The 16681-nt window shown below is 33.8% G+C and overlaps 2 protein-coding genes across 2 annotated transcripts; one reads left to right on the forward strand and one right to left on the reverse strand.

Annotated features, from left to right (window-relative positions):
• Positions 1-8687: 8687 nt before the first annotated feature.
• LOC139865598 (beta-1,4-xylosyltransferase IRX14-like) lies at positions 8688-11636 on the forward strand. Its single transcript, XM_071853667.1, has 3 exons — positions 8688-9720; positions 9815-10387; positions 11207-11636. The coding sequence occupies exons 1-3, from the start codon at positions 8960-8962 to the stop codon at positions 11457-11459; spliced, it is 1587 nt and encodes a 528-aa protein (XP_071709768.1). The 5' UTR covers positions 8688-8959; the 3' UTR covers positions 11460-11636.
• Positions 11505-13186, reverse strand: LOC139865597 (UPF0481 protein At3g47200-like). Its single transcript, XM_071853666.1, has one exon. It carries the CDS (start codon positions 13150-13152, stop codon positions 11809-11811), a length of 1344 nt encoding a protein of 447 aa, XP_071709767.1. The 5' UTR covers positions 13153-13186; the 3' UTR covers positions 11505-11808.
• Positions 13187-16681: the final 3495 nt, after the last annotated feature.

Below are 16681 nucleotides of genomic sequence, written 5' to 3' on the forward strand. Positions count from 1 at the left end.
TATATAAGATTTGATTTGATATAAATAAGATTTGATTTGATTTGTAAATCTTATTTTATATAAAGATTTGTACTATAATCATATTTTATATAATATATAAGATTTGATTTGATATAAATAAGATTTGATTTGATTTGTAAATCTTATTTTATATAAAGATTTGATTTTGCAAATCTTTTAAAATCTTTTAAAATCTTTCCAAATCTTTATATTTGTATTATATGTATCAATTTTATTCTATATAATACCAAGTCTTGGTATTGAAAATATATAGAAACTTGAGATACAAAAACACACATACAAAATGATATTTCTCTTTCTCTTTTTCAAGTAACCAAAATACTTGAGATCTATAATTGGGTTCGGTTTTGGTGGAAATAAGGAAAAAAGAAAAGATCCGTTAAGTAGAAGGTATAGATTGAAACAAGGTTGGAACTTTGGGTGTCTACCGTTTAGAGGAACTCTTCTTTGGGTTTTTCAGATTCGATCTTCAAAAGGCTACAAAGGTTGTATTCTAATCTTCTCTTGTTTAATTTCGTTAATTTTGTTTTGTTTGCTAAAGTTTTGTACAATGATCCGTGGAAGAGTATGATTTTGTAAAGTTTTAAAAATGCTTCCGCTCGCTTTGAATTTGTATCATACTCCAACAGGAACAAACTATTAGCGACACACGAAATAATAAAAAATAAAAAACGTATGATATAAATAGGCTCATCTCATTTTTACATGAAGACTTTACTTTTGTACACAAATAATATAATGTTGTTTCGAATCAGTTCTAACCTATTTCACATGTAATAATTAAATACTACCTTATGTATCTATTTACACGTATATCATATAATGTGTATCATGAACATGCAAAATATAGAAATTACATGTAAATAAAATGGTCAACACTATATGATGAAATTTACTTTCGATCAAAATATGTTGGACGAATAAAAAAAGGAGCTAGTGCAGACTTTATTCACAAAATATAAACAAATTATAAACATAATAGTTGCCCGGGGAGGCTCGGAGAGGGAGCAAAGTGATCGACCGTTCATGGTCCATAATTTTTTGGGGCCAAATTCTTTTATATATACAGAGATATAATCTAGATTTGAGAAGTATGAGAACTAGAAAAACTCAAATGAAACATCGAAGACAAAGCACAATAGGCTCAATAACAACAATTAAGGCCCGAGAAATAAAAGAAATTAAAGTCCACTAGCATTTTAGCAAAGCCGAAGGAGTTTTTTTAAATAATTTCTAATATTCGTTAGGGCCTAAGGGCCCCTTTTTTCAAATCGTTCAGGGCCCTTAAATTCTCGGGACCGGCCCTGATAGTTGCTCACATAAGCCATTGAATCAAAACTATTCATGCATTCAAACCATGTTATTAAATAAAACATGAGAAAAAAATGCATGTAACTTCAACTATAATGAAGGAAATATAGTATGTAACCGAAAAATAAACATCAAGTTCCTGATACCAATGTTGTATGAATGATAGTGATCCGAGACATACCGAATACGAGCAGTCAAAACGAGTATGATCGAAGTTTAGATTACCGGTCGAGAAAGAAATCACGAACGACAGGCTTTCAAGTCTCACAACCTAAGATGTCTTCATGGATTTACCACGTTTCTCTCAACTCAATTGTGTGTGTGTTTCACTCTTTTTGCTTGTGCATCTCAACAAAGAGATGAACTCTCTTTATATAGCCATAAGAATGAAAATCATAAGTCTCCATTTAATCATATTGAGCCACAATTAATCATTGGCTTAATGGCCATTATTTATTTAATGACTTGAAACCACCCATTAACTTCTAAGTTAATGTGGTATTCAGAGTATGTGGGTGTAATTCCAACACTTTATCGTATAGCAATCGCTAGAAAACTTTCTTAGTATAGTTAGCTACAAATAGTTTACTTTTTAGCTAGACAAAGATGAAGGATCAAATGTGTACAAGAATCAAGATAGACATTGATGGATATCATAGTTATGTATCAAAGCAAATGATACACTAACAATGTTTCTAAATACATAACGGTTAATCAAATAAAGTTTTTCATGTTTGTTATATTTCAGTAGGCTTATAACTACCTTTAGTGGTCTGGTTCAATATATTCAAATTGAAAGAACCAATAAAAGAGAGATGTGTTGTAGAAGATATAGGAGAGAAAGAGGTTGAAGAGAGGTGTGGTGTATTTAATGTATATGTGTGTTTTTGTAACTTACATTATGCACATATATATAGTACAAATTTTACTATCCATATTTGACTAATTACCATCCATATTTAACTACTAAATTTACAACACTCCCCCTTGGATGGTAATTTTTTTTTAAGAGCAATTAATACTGCCTCGTTAAAAACCTTGCTAAAGAAAACCCAGTGGGATAAAACTTTAGCTAAGGGAAAAAGAGTGCAGCATAGAGTTGACTCCCCCTAAAGTAGACAACGCTGAGTCGTCACATCTTTTGAACTTGCCTCATGCCAATATTGTGAACGTATGTTTTGAAAACAGCGATTGGCAGTGCTTTGGTATAAAGATCAGCAGAGTTGTTGATTGAACGTATCTCATTTTAATCTGGTTGTCTTTTATGAGATCTTGAGTATATGAGAAGAATCTGAGGTTTTCATCTGAAACTGTATCATCTAAATCTTTTATGTACAAGTTTGACCCTTGTGATTTGTCTACAGTCTCCTTCATGGTTTGCTCAAACTGTTGTTTCAATTCCTATTCCCTTTCAGTCTTTTTCTGAGCCTTACCAATATACCATTCTTTTCCATCAAACTTATGATCGTTAAGACCGTTTATAGCTTTAGCGCCTCGTCAGCATTTATATTTTGTTCTGTCATTTTTGATACTCTTCTTTCATTTGTACTATGTAAGCTGTATTATCTTCATAGATAGTTGTTGGGCTTTTATAGCGTTCTAGTCCACAAGAATCAATAATGATTTGTATCATTGATCTTAACTAAAATCATTCCCGAGTAGCTTCATGTAATGCAATCACTTCGGCATAATTTGATGATGTTGCAACAAGTGTTTGTTTTGAGAACGTCATGATATTGCGGTGCCTCCATTTAGGAATACATATCCAGTTTGAGATTTAGCTTTATGTAGATCAGATAAATAATCTGCATCTGTATAACCAAACAAATCTTGTTTCGAGTTATTAGAATAAAATAATTATAAATCAGTAGTTCCCCGAAGGTATCAAACTATTTGTTTGATCCCATTCCAATGTCTTTTGGTAGGGGCTGAGCTGAACCTTGTCAACAAATTAACTGCAAAAGAAATGTCAGATCTTGTATAATTTGTAAGATACATAAGAGCCCCAATTGCACTAAAATATGGAACTTCTGAACCAAGAAGATCTTCATGATCTTCTAGAGTATGAAATGGATTAGTATCAATATTAAGATCTAACAACCATATGAGTACTTAATGGTTTTTGTCTTGTCCATATTAAAATATTTTAAAATCTTTTCGGTATAAGTTGTTTGATGTATAAGTAAGTCATTAGTTATATGCTCAATATGTAAATCAACGTAATACTTGATTTTTTTTAATTTTAAAATCTTTCTTTAGAAGTTGAATGGCTTCATAGATTTCTTTATTTAAGATAATTGATATAAACAGCTATGATCACATATCCGAACATTGTTTTTATAAAACACACGTGCAAATAAGTTTATATGTATACCCTTTTCTTATCAAGTAGTAATTTAATCGATTATACCACATACGTCCCGATTGTATAAACCCATTTAGAAATCTTTGTGATTTAATGGAATATATTCCCTTGGGTTTTGCATTAGATGCTTATGATACCTTAACCCTTCAGGTATATTCATATATATATCACTATTAAGTGATCCATACAGATAAGTAGTAACAACATCCATGAGATGCATTTAAATAACTACCAGGTTGATTAAGTATCTAATAAGTAATTATATTCATTATAGGAGGATAAATTTTTCTCCTAATTCATTTCTGGTCTTTGTGGAAAATCTTGAGTTACAAGTCTAGTTTTGTCTTGTAACTTCATTTTCACATTTCTTTTCGGATAAAAATTCATTTGTATCCCATTGTTTCACATCTTTAAAAGTGATAACGATTGATCCATAAACTTTTCTTTTATTGAGCGATTCTAATTCAGCTCGTATTGCTCCTTTCCGTTGAGTTCAATCACATCTATTTTGATATTCAATGACAGATTTTGGTTCCAGATCATCATCTTTATTCATGATGTCATTGTAACATTATATGAAAATATCTCATCAAGATTTTTCATTTCATTTCAGTTTCATAATATTGCATAATTTATTGCAATTTATGTATTTACATTTATCAATATCCTCTGCAGAAGGAGTATTGATTTGTGGTTCTTATTGAACACTTTCTTTTACCTCATTATCAGCTGATTTTCTTTTTCGAAGATTTTTATCTTTGGAACCAATTGGTCTCCCACGTTTCTGCCGTAGCAAAGACTCATGAGTGACATTATTGCCAGCTTTTGTAATTTCAATTCTAGTTGAAGCATTTACTGCTGGTATATATGATTTAGTCACTTATTTTTTGTATCTTTAAATGCATAAAGTAATTAATTTGCAAGTTCTTGCATATGCATTATATTTGAACTTTCTTTTTGCATTCTTTTATGCGATGATCAATATTCCTTAATTGATGTTCACACCATGAAACATCATTTTATTTATATTTCATTTCTCCCCCTAATATAGGGAACAATGTTTCATTAAAGTGACAATCGACAAAACTTGCTGTAAAAACATCACCCGTCCTGGGTTCAATATATCTTATGATTGAAGATGTTTCATATCTAACATATATTTCAATCCTTCTTTGAGGAACCATTTGTTGTGGTTGTTCAATTAAAAATACACTGCACAACCAAATGTTCTAAGATGGAAAATATTTGGTCTCTACCAAAATTAAGTTGGTAATGGAGAATATTTATAACTTGCACTTGATTTAATGCGAATTAATGTCACATCATGTAAATTTACATGTCCCCATATAAATATTGAGAGTTTTGTACTCATTTCTAATTGTCTAGTTATTAGCTGTAAGCGTTTATCTATTGATTCAGCTAAACCAATTTTGTGTATGCACATGAGCAACTAGATGTTCAACAACAATCCTTGTAGACATATAATAATCATTAAAAGCTTGAGATGTTAACTCACCAGCATTATCAAGTCTCATTCTTTTAATGGTGTAATCAGAATAATGTGTTCTTAATTTAATAATTTGTGCAAGAAACTTTGCAAATGCCATATTATGACTTGATAACACACAAACATGAGACCATGCGTTAGATGCGTCTATTAGAAAAATGGTCCACATGATGGATGAATTGGTCCATATATATACCCTTGAATTCTTTCAAGAAACATTGGTGATTATTTCTCAATGTGCTTTTCATTAATCGCCATATGTGATTTTCATTAATCACCATATGTGTTTTTCGTTAATCACTATATGTGCTTTTCATTAATCACTATATGTGCTTTTCATTAATCACCATATGTGATTTTCATTAATCACCATATGTGCTTTTCATCAGATATCATTTTCACCATATGCGCTTTTAATCATATGTGCTGCGCTTTTCGTCATATGCACTTTTCATTATATGCGCTTTTAATTATATGCGATGCGCTTTTCATCATATGCGCTGCGCTTTTCATCATATGCGCTTTTTATCATATGTGCTTTTAATCCTATGCGCTTTTCGGTGCTACATAGATATTTCTCATTTTCGATTATCATTGACTGATAATCATATCCATTATGATATATATCAGAGAAACTTAACAAATTTCTCTTTGATTTGGGAGAAAACAAGACATTGTTTACCAAAAAATTCGTACCATTTGGTAATATGAAATTTTGCCTTTTTCGTTTCTTATATCAAGTTTGCAAGAGCTGATATAGTATTTATAATTCCTTCATTTGATTTAAATCAATGAAATATTTCTTAGATTTGATCATAGTGTGTATGTTACTACTATCTGCAATACATAGGTCTTTACCATTTAATTGATGTTGTATTTCTGCAGGATTCATACTAAAACTTCAAATAAGATAAGCAAATAATGAGTTATATTTCAGCAAGATAATCAAATTATATTACCTGCAAACAAGTTATAATCTGAAGTACATAAAAGATAACACTTAATAAAACATATGCGTTATGGTCTAAAACCATTTATTTATGAGTGATACATAAAAAAAATTAGGCATCTTAGAAAATTCAAACCATTCAAGTCTCAAGGTAGCTCGGGGTTAATTTAATCAAGATTTGTCAACAGATTCACTCTCGTTTCTTTTCTTTTGGGACTTATTTGTAGAGCTAAACAAGATGTTCATGTATTCAAGAAATACTAGAATGATGATCCACGTTACCAGATCATTAATAAGAATCTCCGGAATTCTTATAAGAGCGTCTACTAATATCTTTAATTTTATTCTTTCATGGATCACCGTTATTATTATTATTATTTTTTTTTTGATAATTAATATCGTATCTATCTTTGAGTATTTTCCATAATACACTTGGATTTTCGATCATATAATATGTAGATTCTAAGGACTCGCCAATATGTTTGCTAAGAAAAATACTTACTATTGCTTTCTCTTGTTCGGAATAATTGTTATTTTCATTCAGGGTTTCTAAAATACCGTTTGATTCGAGATGTTTTTTTACATTCATAACCCATGTTAAGTAGTTGTTCCCACTTGTTCTAAATGAGCAAATTTAAGCCTTTTCAAATTCGATATTTTCTATTATCAAAAAGATGAATAACATAAATCATAATCATAATCAACTTCTATTCATAGACAAATAATAAAATGAAATTAGAATCATTTTAAATTCATAAGTAGCAAACAACAGAATAATGGTATGATTACAAATAATAAAACCACAAGGGCAGGATAGAATATAGGTTCATCCGGTGGTATATTAGCAACAATGATGATAGTTAATATGACCAATACAATAGGAAAAATCATCCTTGTGTGAATCATTTTTACAAAAACTTTTTGAGAGTAGTAATCTGAAAAATGAAGATTGATTTGTGGAAATGTGAAAACGGAGATGTTTATTTTATATTTGAAAAATATAGTTGTTGTAACGTCGTCAGTTGACGTTAACAACCGTTATGTATATATGACCGTTGTAACGTCGTTAGTTGACGTTAACGAATAAAGTCACTATATCAAAACGCGTATGAGTAATATAAAGGACACGATTTTTTTTTCTTATTTTAACTTTTAAGATTTACTTTTAATAAAAATACAAACTACTTTTTCTTATTTTAACTTTTAAGATTTACTTTTAATAAAAATACAAACTACTTTTCTTATTTTAACTTTTAAGATTTACTTTTAATAAAAATACAAACTACTTTTCTTATTTTAACTTTTAAGATTTACTTTTAATAAAAATACAAACTATTTTTTCTTATTTTAACTTTTAAAATTTACTTTTAATAAAAATACAAACTATTTTTTCTTATTTTAACTTTTAAGATTTACTTTTAAGAATAAACATTAGTATGCATGAAATAAATAATGATTAATTGCATAAGTAATCATAAATGTTAGATAACATATAAAGACCCCATCGTATTCGTATTGATCGGAATTAATCTCGACCCATGGTACCGTGTTGTCAAATGACGTGTTGCGTACATAAAGTACCGTGTTGTCAAATGACGTGTTGCGTACAATCATGAGGTCTTATTAACATAAATATAAATGTTAGTGAAGTTAATAAGAGTTAGATTACAGAAAATATAATTCAGGCGGTATAACCGACCATATATAACTTAAATAACATAAATATAAATGTTAGTGAAGTTAATGAAAGTTAGATTACAGAAATATAATTCAGGCGGTATAACCGACCATATATAACTTAAATAACATAAATATAAATGTTAGTGAAGTTAATAAAAGTTAGATTACAGAAATATAATTCAGGCGGTATAACCGACCATATATAACTTAAATAACATAAATATAAATGTTAGTGAAGTTAATAAAAGTTAGATAATTTCTTACCTTGATTAGTGACGTGTGCTTGCTTAGATAAACCTTGATTATACGGAGCACTTCGTGCTGATAACGTGTTATATTTCAGTGGGCTTATAACTACCTTTAGTGGCCTGGTTCAATATATTCAAATTGAAAGAACCAATAAAAGAGAGATGTGTTGTAGAAGATATAGGAGAGAAAGAGGTTGAAGAGAGGTGTGGTGTATTTAATGTATATGTGTGTTTTTGTAACTTACATTATGCACATATATATAGTACAAATTTTACTATCCATATTTGACTAATTACCATCCATATTTAACTACTAAATTTACAACAATGTTGAGATTATCCGGAGAAAAGGAAATTAATTTTTACTTACGTGTACGTTATCCTATTAAATTATTTCGTGAATGTTTCCGAACAATTTCTACAACCACTCCAAGATATGTTGTCAATACTATAAAAGAACTATTCGAATAACTAGAACTAGCAGGGTGTATACTGTAACTTTAGTCAATTAGACACCTGGATTTCCTCCCACAAACAAGTTACTCATGTCCTAAAAAAAAAATTAGGAAAAAAAATAAAAAATAAAATTAAAATATAAATAAGGAATCTCCTTTTTATCTGCAACGAAAATGACTCTCTAAATTCATTTTTCAAATCACCAAATTATTACATCCACCCTTAGATTCAAAGCATTCTTCTTCATCTTCCCTGATTTAACAGCTCACTTTCAAGTTAGTTCAACCCACCGCCATCATCACTTCAACAACCATCTCTAACATATACACACACATTATAATAATACTCCTTTTCTTCTACATCCCTAGCTTATTAAACACCAATAATAATTAATTTCACGATTACAAAATAAAAAAAAAAAAATGAAGTTACAGGCGTTACAACAGAGCTACGCAAATCGTGGCCGGAACAACAGTTTCCGAAACCAATCGCCGTTAGATTCAGCATTAGATGGAGCTAACGCCGTTAAATCTCCGGCAAGTATATTTTGGTTAATCCTTCATTGTTTATGCTGTTTAATTAGTCTTATACTTGGATTTAGATTCTCTCGTTTACTATTCTACTTATTGTTTTCAACTTCTTCGATTAATAATCTGTACACCACTACAACGACGTCGTTTGGCACCGCTAACGATATAGCTGAAACGCTGTCGTTTACCACTTCTAATCGTAACCTATCACCGCCTGTTGTAACAGTCAATAATAGTAGTAGTACGATTACATCTAGTAGAGTTGTGGTCGGGCGGCATGGGATCCGGATCCGGCCGTGGCCACATCCGGATCCTGTTGAGGTTATGAAAGCTCATAAGATAATTGAAGCTGTTCAGAGAGAACAAAAGGTTCAGTATGGAATTAAAAACCCTAGGTCATTGATTGTTATTACGCCTACATATGTTCGGACTTTTCAAACGTTACATATGACCGGATTGATGCATACGTTAATGAATTTGAACTATGATGTGGTGTGGATTGTGGTGGAAGCTGGTGGTGCTACGAATGAAACGGCTGCATTGCTTGTGAAATCGAAACTTGCAGTTAAGCACATTGGATTTGAGAAGAGGATGCCGATTTTTTGGGAAGCTAGACACAAGATGGAAACGCAGATGCGGTTGCGTGGTTTGAGGTAGGGTTTTCTTAAGTTACAGAGTTTTGATTTGTGATATATTTGATTAGATTGTTAATGTTAATGCGTTTTTTTGTTCGTTTTTTGGTTTTAGACTTGTAAGAGAAGAGAAGCTCGACGGAATCATTATGTTTGCTGATGATAGTAATATGCATAGTTTAGAACTGTTTGATGAGATCCAAAAGGTGGAATGGATCGGTGCGGTTTCGGTTGGAATTCTCGCTCATTCGAGTCGTATGGATGAAGATCCCTTTGAGGTTCAAAAAACTATTGAAGAAAATGATGAAAAGAAGTCATCATTGCCGATTCAAGGTCCGGCTTGTAACTCATCCGATCGATTAATCGGGTGGCATACGTTTAACTCTGTTTTATACAAGGGGAGGAATGCAAATTATATTGGTGATATGGCGGTTGTGTTGCCAAGGAAATTAGAGTGGTCAGGGTTTGTGATGAACTCGAGGTTGGTATGGAGTGAAGCTGAATTTAAGCCTGATTGGATTAAAGATTGGGATACGGTTGTGTTTGGTGATGGAGATAATGAGATTGAGAGTCCTCTTTCTTTGCTTAAAGACTATTCTATGGTGGAACCTTTAGGTAGTTGTGGAAAGAAGGTGATGGTTTGGTGGCTTCGTGCTGAGGCTCGTGCGGATAGCAAGTTCCCTGCCGGGTTAGTTTATGTTTCCTAAATATTAAAGTTTTAATTATTTTATAATGTTTCTAAATTTCTTGATTATTTATTGCTTAATCGCCCATGTCTTTAACACAATCTACATTGTTGCCTATGTGTAGTGCTACTATTGAGCTTGTCTAAATTGCTATGATTTATGAATTCTTTGCTGTCCTAGAATTTTAGTGTCTGAACTTTATATATCAAGTTGGTTAATAAGGTCGTTTGAAAATGATCCTATTTATTTTTAATTTTAAGAAAATATAACAACTAGGTTCATTATGTTTTTCCCATTGAGAATTGTAGAATCTATGTCATACACTCATAGCCATTTTGTTGATCTACAGCATATATGCTTCATGTAATATATTGTGTATATATGTATATATGTACACGTATGGATTATGCAGACCCTAATGAACTAAATCTGAAGATCTAGTCTCAGGAATGATTAATTGTGCCATAAAATTGTGATTCACCCAATCCGATATCGCGTTGTTTTACTAATACTGACAAAATTGTGTTGTTCGGTTGGATGGGCATTGACTCATTATTTGTGATATTTTGGAATTGGTTGAAACTGCTCAGGTTGGTTTCGACCTGAAAATCTTATTGTCCCATATCTTTGAAATTAGTTGTAGTTTTAAGTGTTAAATATGATATGATTGTAGAAAGAATGCTATTTAATCAATAATGTAATGTAATTTCTTTGTTTAATTCTTTATGCTGTATGACAATTTTATAATTTTCTCACTAAATCTCTGATGCCATAATTTTTGAGGTATCCATCATAGCAATTGACTTTGTTCTCTAATACAGATGGACCATTGATCCTCCATTAGAGGTGACGGTCCCAGCGAAACGTACACCATGGCCCGAAGTTCCCCCCGAACTCCCATCGAACACTGAAAAAATCATCAGTGGCAGCACCCAAGAAAATCCCGAGAAGCGTGCAACGAAAACCCGCACACCTAAATCAAGACGCAGTTCACGCAGCAAAAGAAAACACGAACCTCGAAATGCAGATGCCCGTTTATCCGCCAGAACTTCTGGAGAAAGAGTCGGTAACTAGACATATTCAATACAAACTAGAGTCAATACTGAAAATGCCAAAAAAAAGAATTTAAATTCCAGGATTCATTAATGGAAGTGTTGAAATCTTTAATACAAAGTAAATAGGTGGTGTATTTTACAGATTATTTGTAATTTTTTTTAGTTTTAATTCTATTTCTGGCTTCAATTTTGTTTAGCTTTCGTGTTTGTTGATTAAAATTGGTTCGGAAATTTGCAATGCTGATTGACCCAAGGGAAAAAGATATATGTTTTTTTACCCATACAAGAGTTGTACCTACTTTAATAATGTACTTACCAAAAGCATGTTTATGTTTATGTTTATACATTTACATGTGTATGTACGCGACTCAAGAAGTAGGATGGTAATAGGAATAAATGTCGTAAAACGACTGCATAACAGTGATCAGCAACAACAAGATAGCTGCGATGAACGAGATAAAAGCCCACGGGCTTTGAAAGTACTTGTGCACTAAGTCTGCTTTCCATGTAGTCCACCGGTTATCACGACTCTTATTAATCTTATCTGTTAACCCAGAAAGATAACTCCCGTTAAGATCCGCAACAACCTCGTTACATAGTCCGTTAAATAGATCAGCGACGTCATCATGATTCCCCAACCAATGCTCGATGATCCCTTTATAATGTAAGTAGCCTACGTCCTCAGCCGAATCTATCAAGTTATTCATGAAAACCAAGTACGCTGTAATCTCGTTACTGCATTCGGGATGAATCTCCTCGAATGCCACAAGATTACGAAAAATGGATTTACTACCTTCGTGAATTAAGATCCGAGGTATCTCCAATACCGAATCCTTGTACTTTATGTCCCAAAACTGGTCGGTCTTTCGTTTCCTAAACCTTATACCACTTTCTCGAAGTTGCGACACACAATATGTTACCTGTGTCGTAGGCTTGCCCACAACGTTACGGCTCAACTTTCGCTTCCATAACTTTTTCGTTCTTTTCGGTAAAATTAAGCCTTTGTTGACGAGATTCTCTCGGAAAAGATGGAGACAATGAAGCGGTTGTGGATCGAACTCGTCAGAAACGTTACCTTTGTTAAACGGTTCGTCAGTTGGGATCAACGGCGCAAAGAATGTGATTCCCATTCTGGCTAGCTCGTGTGGGTCATGATCCTCACCTGTTTGAACGGCTAAGAGCGATTCAAGTACGAACATAGGAATCTGGTTCTCTAGCTTCACCATGTCTCTCCGAATTGAATCTAGGGCCCCACAAATCGAAAACACCGGGTCCCCTCTAGCGTAACCAAGTTTTTCAAATCCTTCTTTCATTCCTCTAAATAGCTCAAGGATGAAACAACCATCAAGAACCATCATCTTGACAAACTCGTTGCTATCAAGATCAATCTCGCCCTCGTATGCCCCACGTGCTTTTTCTTCGATGTTTTGGATCGAGTCAAGATAACGCTTGAAGTCATGGTGATTGCGATTAATAGTCTGGTAAAAGGCACGCCACTTGTGACGTTCCATACACAGTAGGTGGCTATTTTGTTTGTGGTAGGGCCCGATGCTAACCGCACTAGGAGTATAAGATTTTTCGTCAGCTTCTCGTAGGTATCTAGGAACTCTGTAAATGCAAGTTTTTCGTGTGAAAATTGCTTCGTTAGTTATTCGCGCTTTCTCGAGCTCGTCTGCAATTGTGACGAGCCATTCAGATTGATTGTTCTCCATTTTTCGGTTAGTTTGAGATCAAGGAACTTTGTTGTGGTGGTACAAACAGAATGATAAAGTTCAAACCAAGTAGGAAATATATATTGAAGTTGAGTTCTTGTGTGACACGTTTTAGAGCTTGACTGAGCATATGTCAACTAGTTGTGGATTGTACGTTATTTATAAGAAAAGTCGTTCTAATTGTTTATTCAGTTTGACAGTTATCTACCTTTGGCTTCAAGGTCAGGAAAACACCCCTGAACTTTCTGATTGTTTCAGTCTATCCCATTTTTTCGAAAAAACGAAAAACTTTTATAAACAAAAACTTTTATAAACAAATAGGCTTTCATCAAAATGTTGAAAGCTCTAAAACGTACAAAGTCCACATACGACCTAGCTAAGCAAACTACAACCTAACGGAAGCTCAAGACAATAACAAAGGCAAACGGCAAGGGACAACCTAAAAAACCACAAACAATCACATTAATAAAGTAAAGAGGCTAACCAATCTACAATATCTTGTGGAAAATTAGAAACCATCCAAAAGATACATCGACAACCAGACGAACCCAGTGAACCCGAAATCAAATATCCTTGATAAATTCATCCAATTGTTGCCCCATGAACTGGTTATTATTATTATTATTATTATTATTATTATTATTCAAACAGTTAAATCTTAACTTAGGTAAATTTGTTCCTTAACTTTAAGTTAAAGATGATGATTATTATTATTATTATTATTATTATTATTATTATTATTATTATTATAAACTTAAAAGTTTTAAAACTTACAAAAAATTAGTGGGAAGCCTAGAGACAATCTGGGCCCCCACACCTCTAGCAATAGCAAAACCTATCCTAGTAAAAATATGAGCAGCAGCACCGGCACCAATATCTTGCGCCATCGAACTCTTCTGAACCCGTTTTAGCAAAGAAACAGCCTCCTTCTCTATTTCCCCAAGGGAAGAAAATGAGAAAGGAATGAAACCATAACCAATCGCCAGACAACTAGATTCGTACTTGACCCGCTTCCGACGAGCCGCATTAATCACAGCACGTCCAGGGACAAAGTCAGAAAGCCCAGACTGTGTCAAAGGAGAAGACCCTGTCAAGTCAACACAAACATCGCGACCACAATCCCAGGAATAAAGTAACACATCTGCAGGTCTGAGGGCCCTGTCGTTCCCTCCAGACAACCCAATGTCAACCTCCTTTCTCGCTGAAATCCCAGATCGATAACAAACATCAACAAGGGAATCCCGGACAATATTATGTCGATGCTTAATACCCACCATACCAGCACAAGACACCGCGTGATCCCCGAAAATATCCCCAGTAAAAACCCTTGAGCAGGCAGAGCATGCCGTCGAGATAGAGAACAATGGAACACCTAACCGGTAGCACAACACACATCGGTAAGTCTTTGCGTTCATCGTCTGACCCAACCCCAAAATAGGGACTGCCCTTAGCCAAGCAGAGGTGTGATCACTCTGCTGTGATTTCCATAAGGCCGATTGTCGGGGAGATAACGAAAAAGTGGATTCTGCAGAAGCGGTAACCTTTGTGAAATAAACATCTGCCAATTTCTTCATGAGTATTGGGGCAGCGACCTCACTCGGATTACCTAAAATATCAAACCCAACCGTTTCATTAAACAGACCCAATGCATCTTCAAAAGCACGACCAAGACCAACAATACCCGCATGACGTAGGAGCTTGGTCTGCAATCCAGCAGACTGTAATCGAGAAGCCAGAAAAGCATAATGACGAACATCTCCCGCAGAATAAACACCAAGCCCTCCAAATGCAAATGGCAAGGTGGCAAGCCGCCACTGCCAATCACCAAACCCAGGCCCTGAAGCAGTAACAATACGCTCCAAGGAAGATCGAAGGGCTCCATCGAAAGCGCGTTGAGCCGCCTCAAATATACTAGGAGGACAAGTACGCAAGGAAAAGTAGAGTTTAGAAACTCCCGTACATGCCCTAAGCAACAACAACTCACACTGAGGATCATCAAGCTTAGCAACCTTATCCATAAGCGCAATGGACTTGGTCACCCTTTGCATCACCAGTTCACTACTAAAACCAGGATCGGAACTTGCGGGGGCCCCAAGCAACTTAACACCATTTAAAGGCCGAGCAATATTAGGAGGAAAGACACCTACTTGCCTGCTGCGAGGGTCCTCCGTAGGCCAGAAAATTTCTGTTTTTTCAACGTTGAGATGCAGCCCAAAACGAGTCCCATCCTCCATAATCAAATTGTTATTATTATTATTTATTTATTTATTTATTTATTTATTTATTTATTTATTATTTTTGCTTCTTAACTTTAAATGGTGCCTTAGGTGGGTCACGGTGGGTCACCGGAGTTGATAAGTATAGCATTCACTTAGTCTAACCCGTTTATGATTAACTGAACAACGTTTTGATTATTAGTTAAATATGGATTTAGTCTCCAATATCTCTCCGTTAAAACTTCTTTTTAAAAAGTATTTACAATCGGTGGAATTTGGGACTCGTATCTACAATTGGTGGAATTTGGGACCTTGCTCATTTTCGAGTGTTGATATCCTTGAAGGTAATCTCTCACAAGCTACAACACCGACGGGAAAGAAAATTTGGCAAGGTGTGGTTTGGGTTTGTGCATATTACTTGTGGAAGAATCGAAACATGAAAGTCTTTCGTAACGAGTTGTGGTGTGCTCCGGTCTTAGTGAATGAAATCCAAGTAAAAGCTTTCGAATGGATCTCGAATCGACTTAAAGGGAAGAACATCGATTGGAATACTTGGCTTGTTAATCCTTTTGTATTTTTAAGTTTGTAATAGTGTTGCTCGGGTGCTCTCTCTGCACACGGGTAACTTTGCTTTCGTTTTGGGCCGATCTACCTATTGATTGGCGCCTAGTATTGTAATCTTTCGACCTTTGATTTTATATTTATTATGCTTTGCCTTTCAAAAAAAAAAAAAAAGTATTTAACAATCAAATATAACGATACGCCTTCCAGACCATTATTTGGAAGTCCTAAACAACATATACGAGCTCATTTTTATATAAAATATGGTATGCGTATTTAGCTAACCGGATTCAGATACCTTTTGCATTACCAAAATTAAAATACAAGACATAGCGCTATCCAGTGAGTGTTATAAGAAAGATTATATCCCAAATTTGTTGCAATCATCCAAAATTATTTTACTAAAATTTAACACTCGTAAGACACCGTCAAGTCACAACAAAAATTCCCCAAAACATCGTAAAAACGCTAAGTTTGCTTTCACGTCATAATCACGATAACATAATAGACGGTCTCAGTGCAATAGGTACAGAGGGGAGAGAAACTATCTTCGTTCGTTTCGGCAGAAGAAAGCCGAGAAAACAAATAGGAAGAGCACTAACTAATTAAGTTAGGTAAATATATAAAAGTTATCACCACCTCGAGTAGTAAAACAAAGTCGTTATGTCTATGTTACTAACACAGTCAACTATGAATAACAATAGTATCACTACTCATGATTAATTAAAATCATTGGTGCCTCCAAATTTAGA

The sequence above is a fragment of the Rutidosis leptorrhynchoides genome, chromosome 9 (assembly GCF_046630445.1).
Source record: "Rutidosis leptorrhynchoides isolate AG116_Rl617_1_P2 chromosome 9, CSIRO_AGI_Rlap_v1, whole genome shotgun sequence".
Taxonomy (NCBI): Eukaryota; Viridiplantae; Streptophyta; class Magnoliopsida; order Asterales; family Asteraceae; genus Rutidosis; species Rutidosis leptorrhynchoides.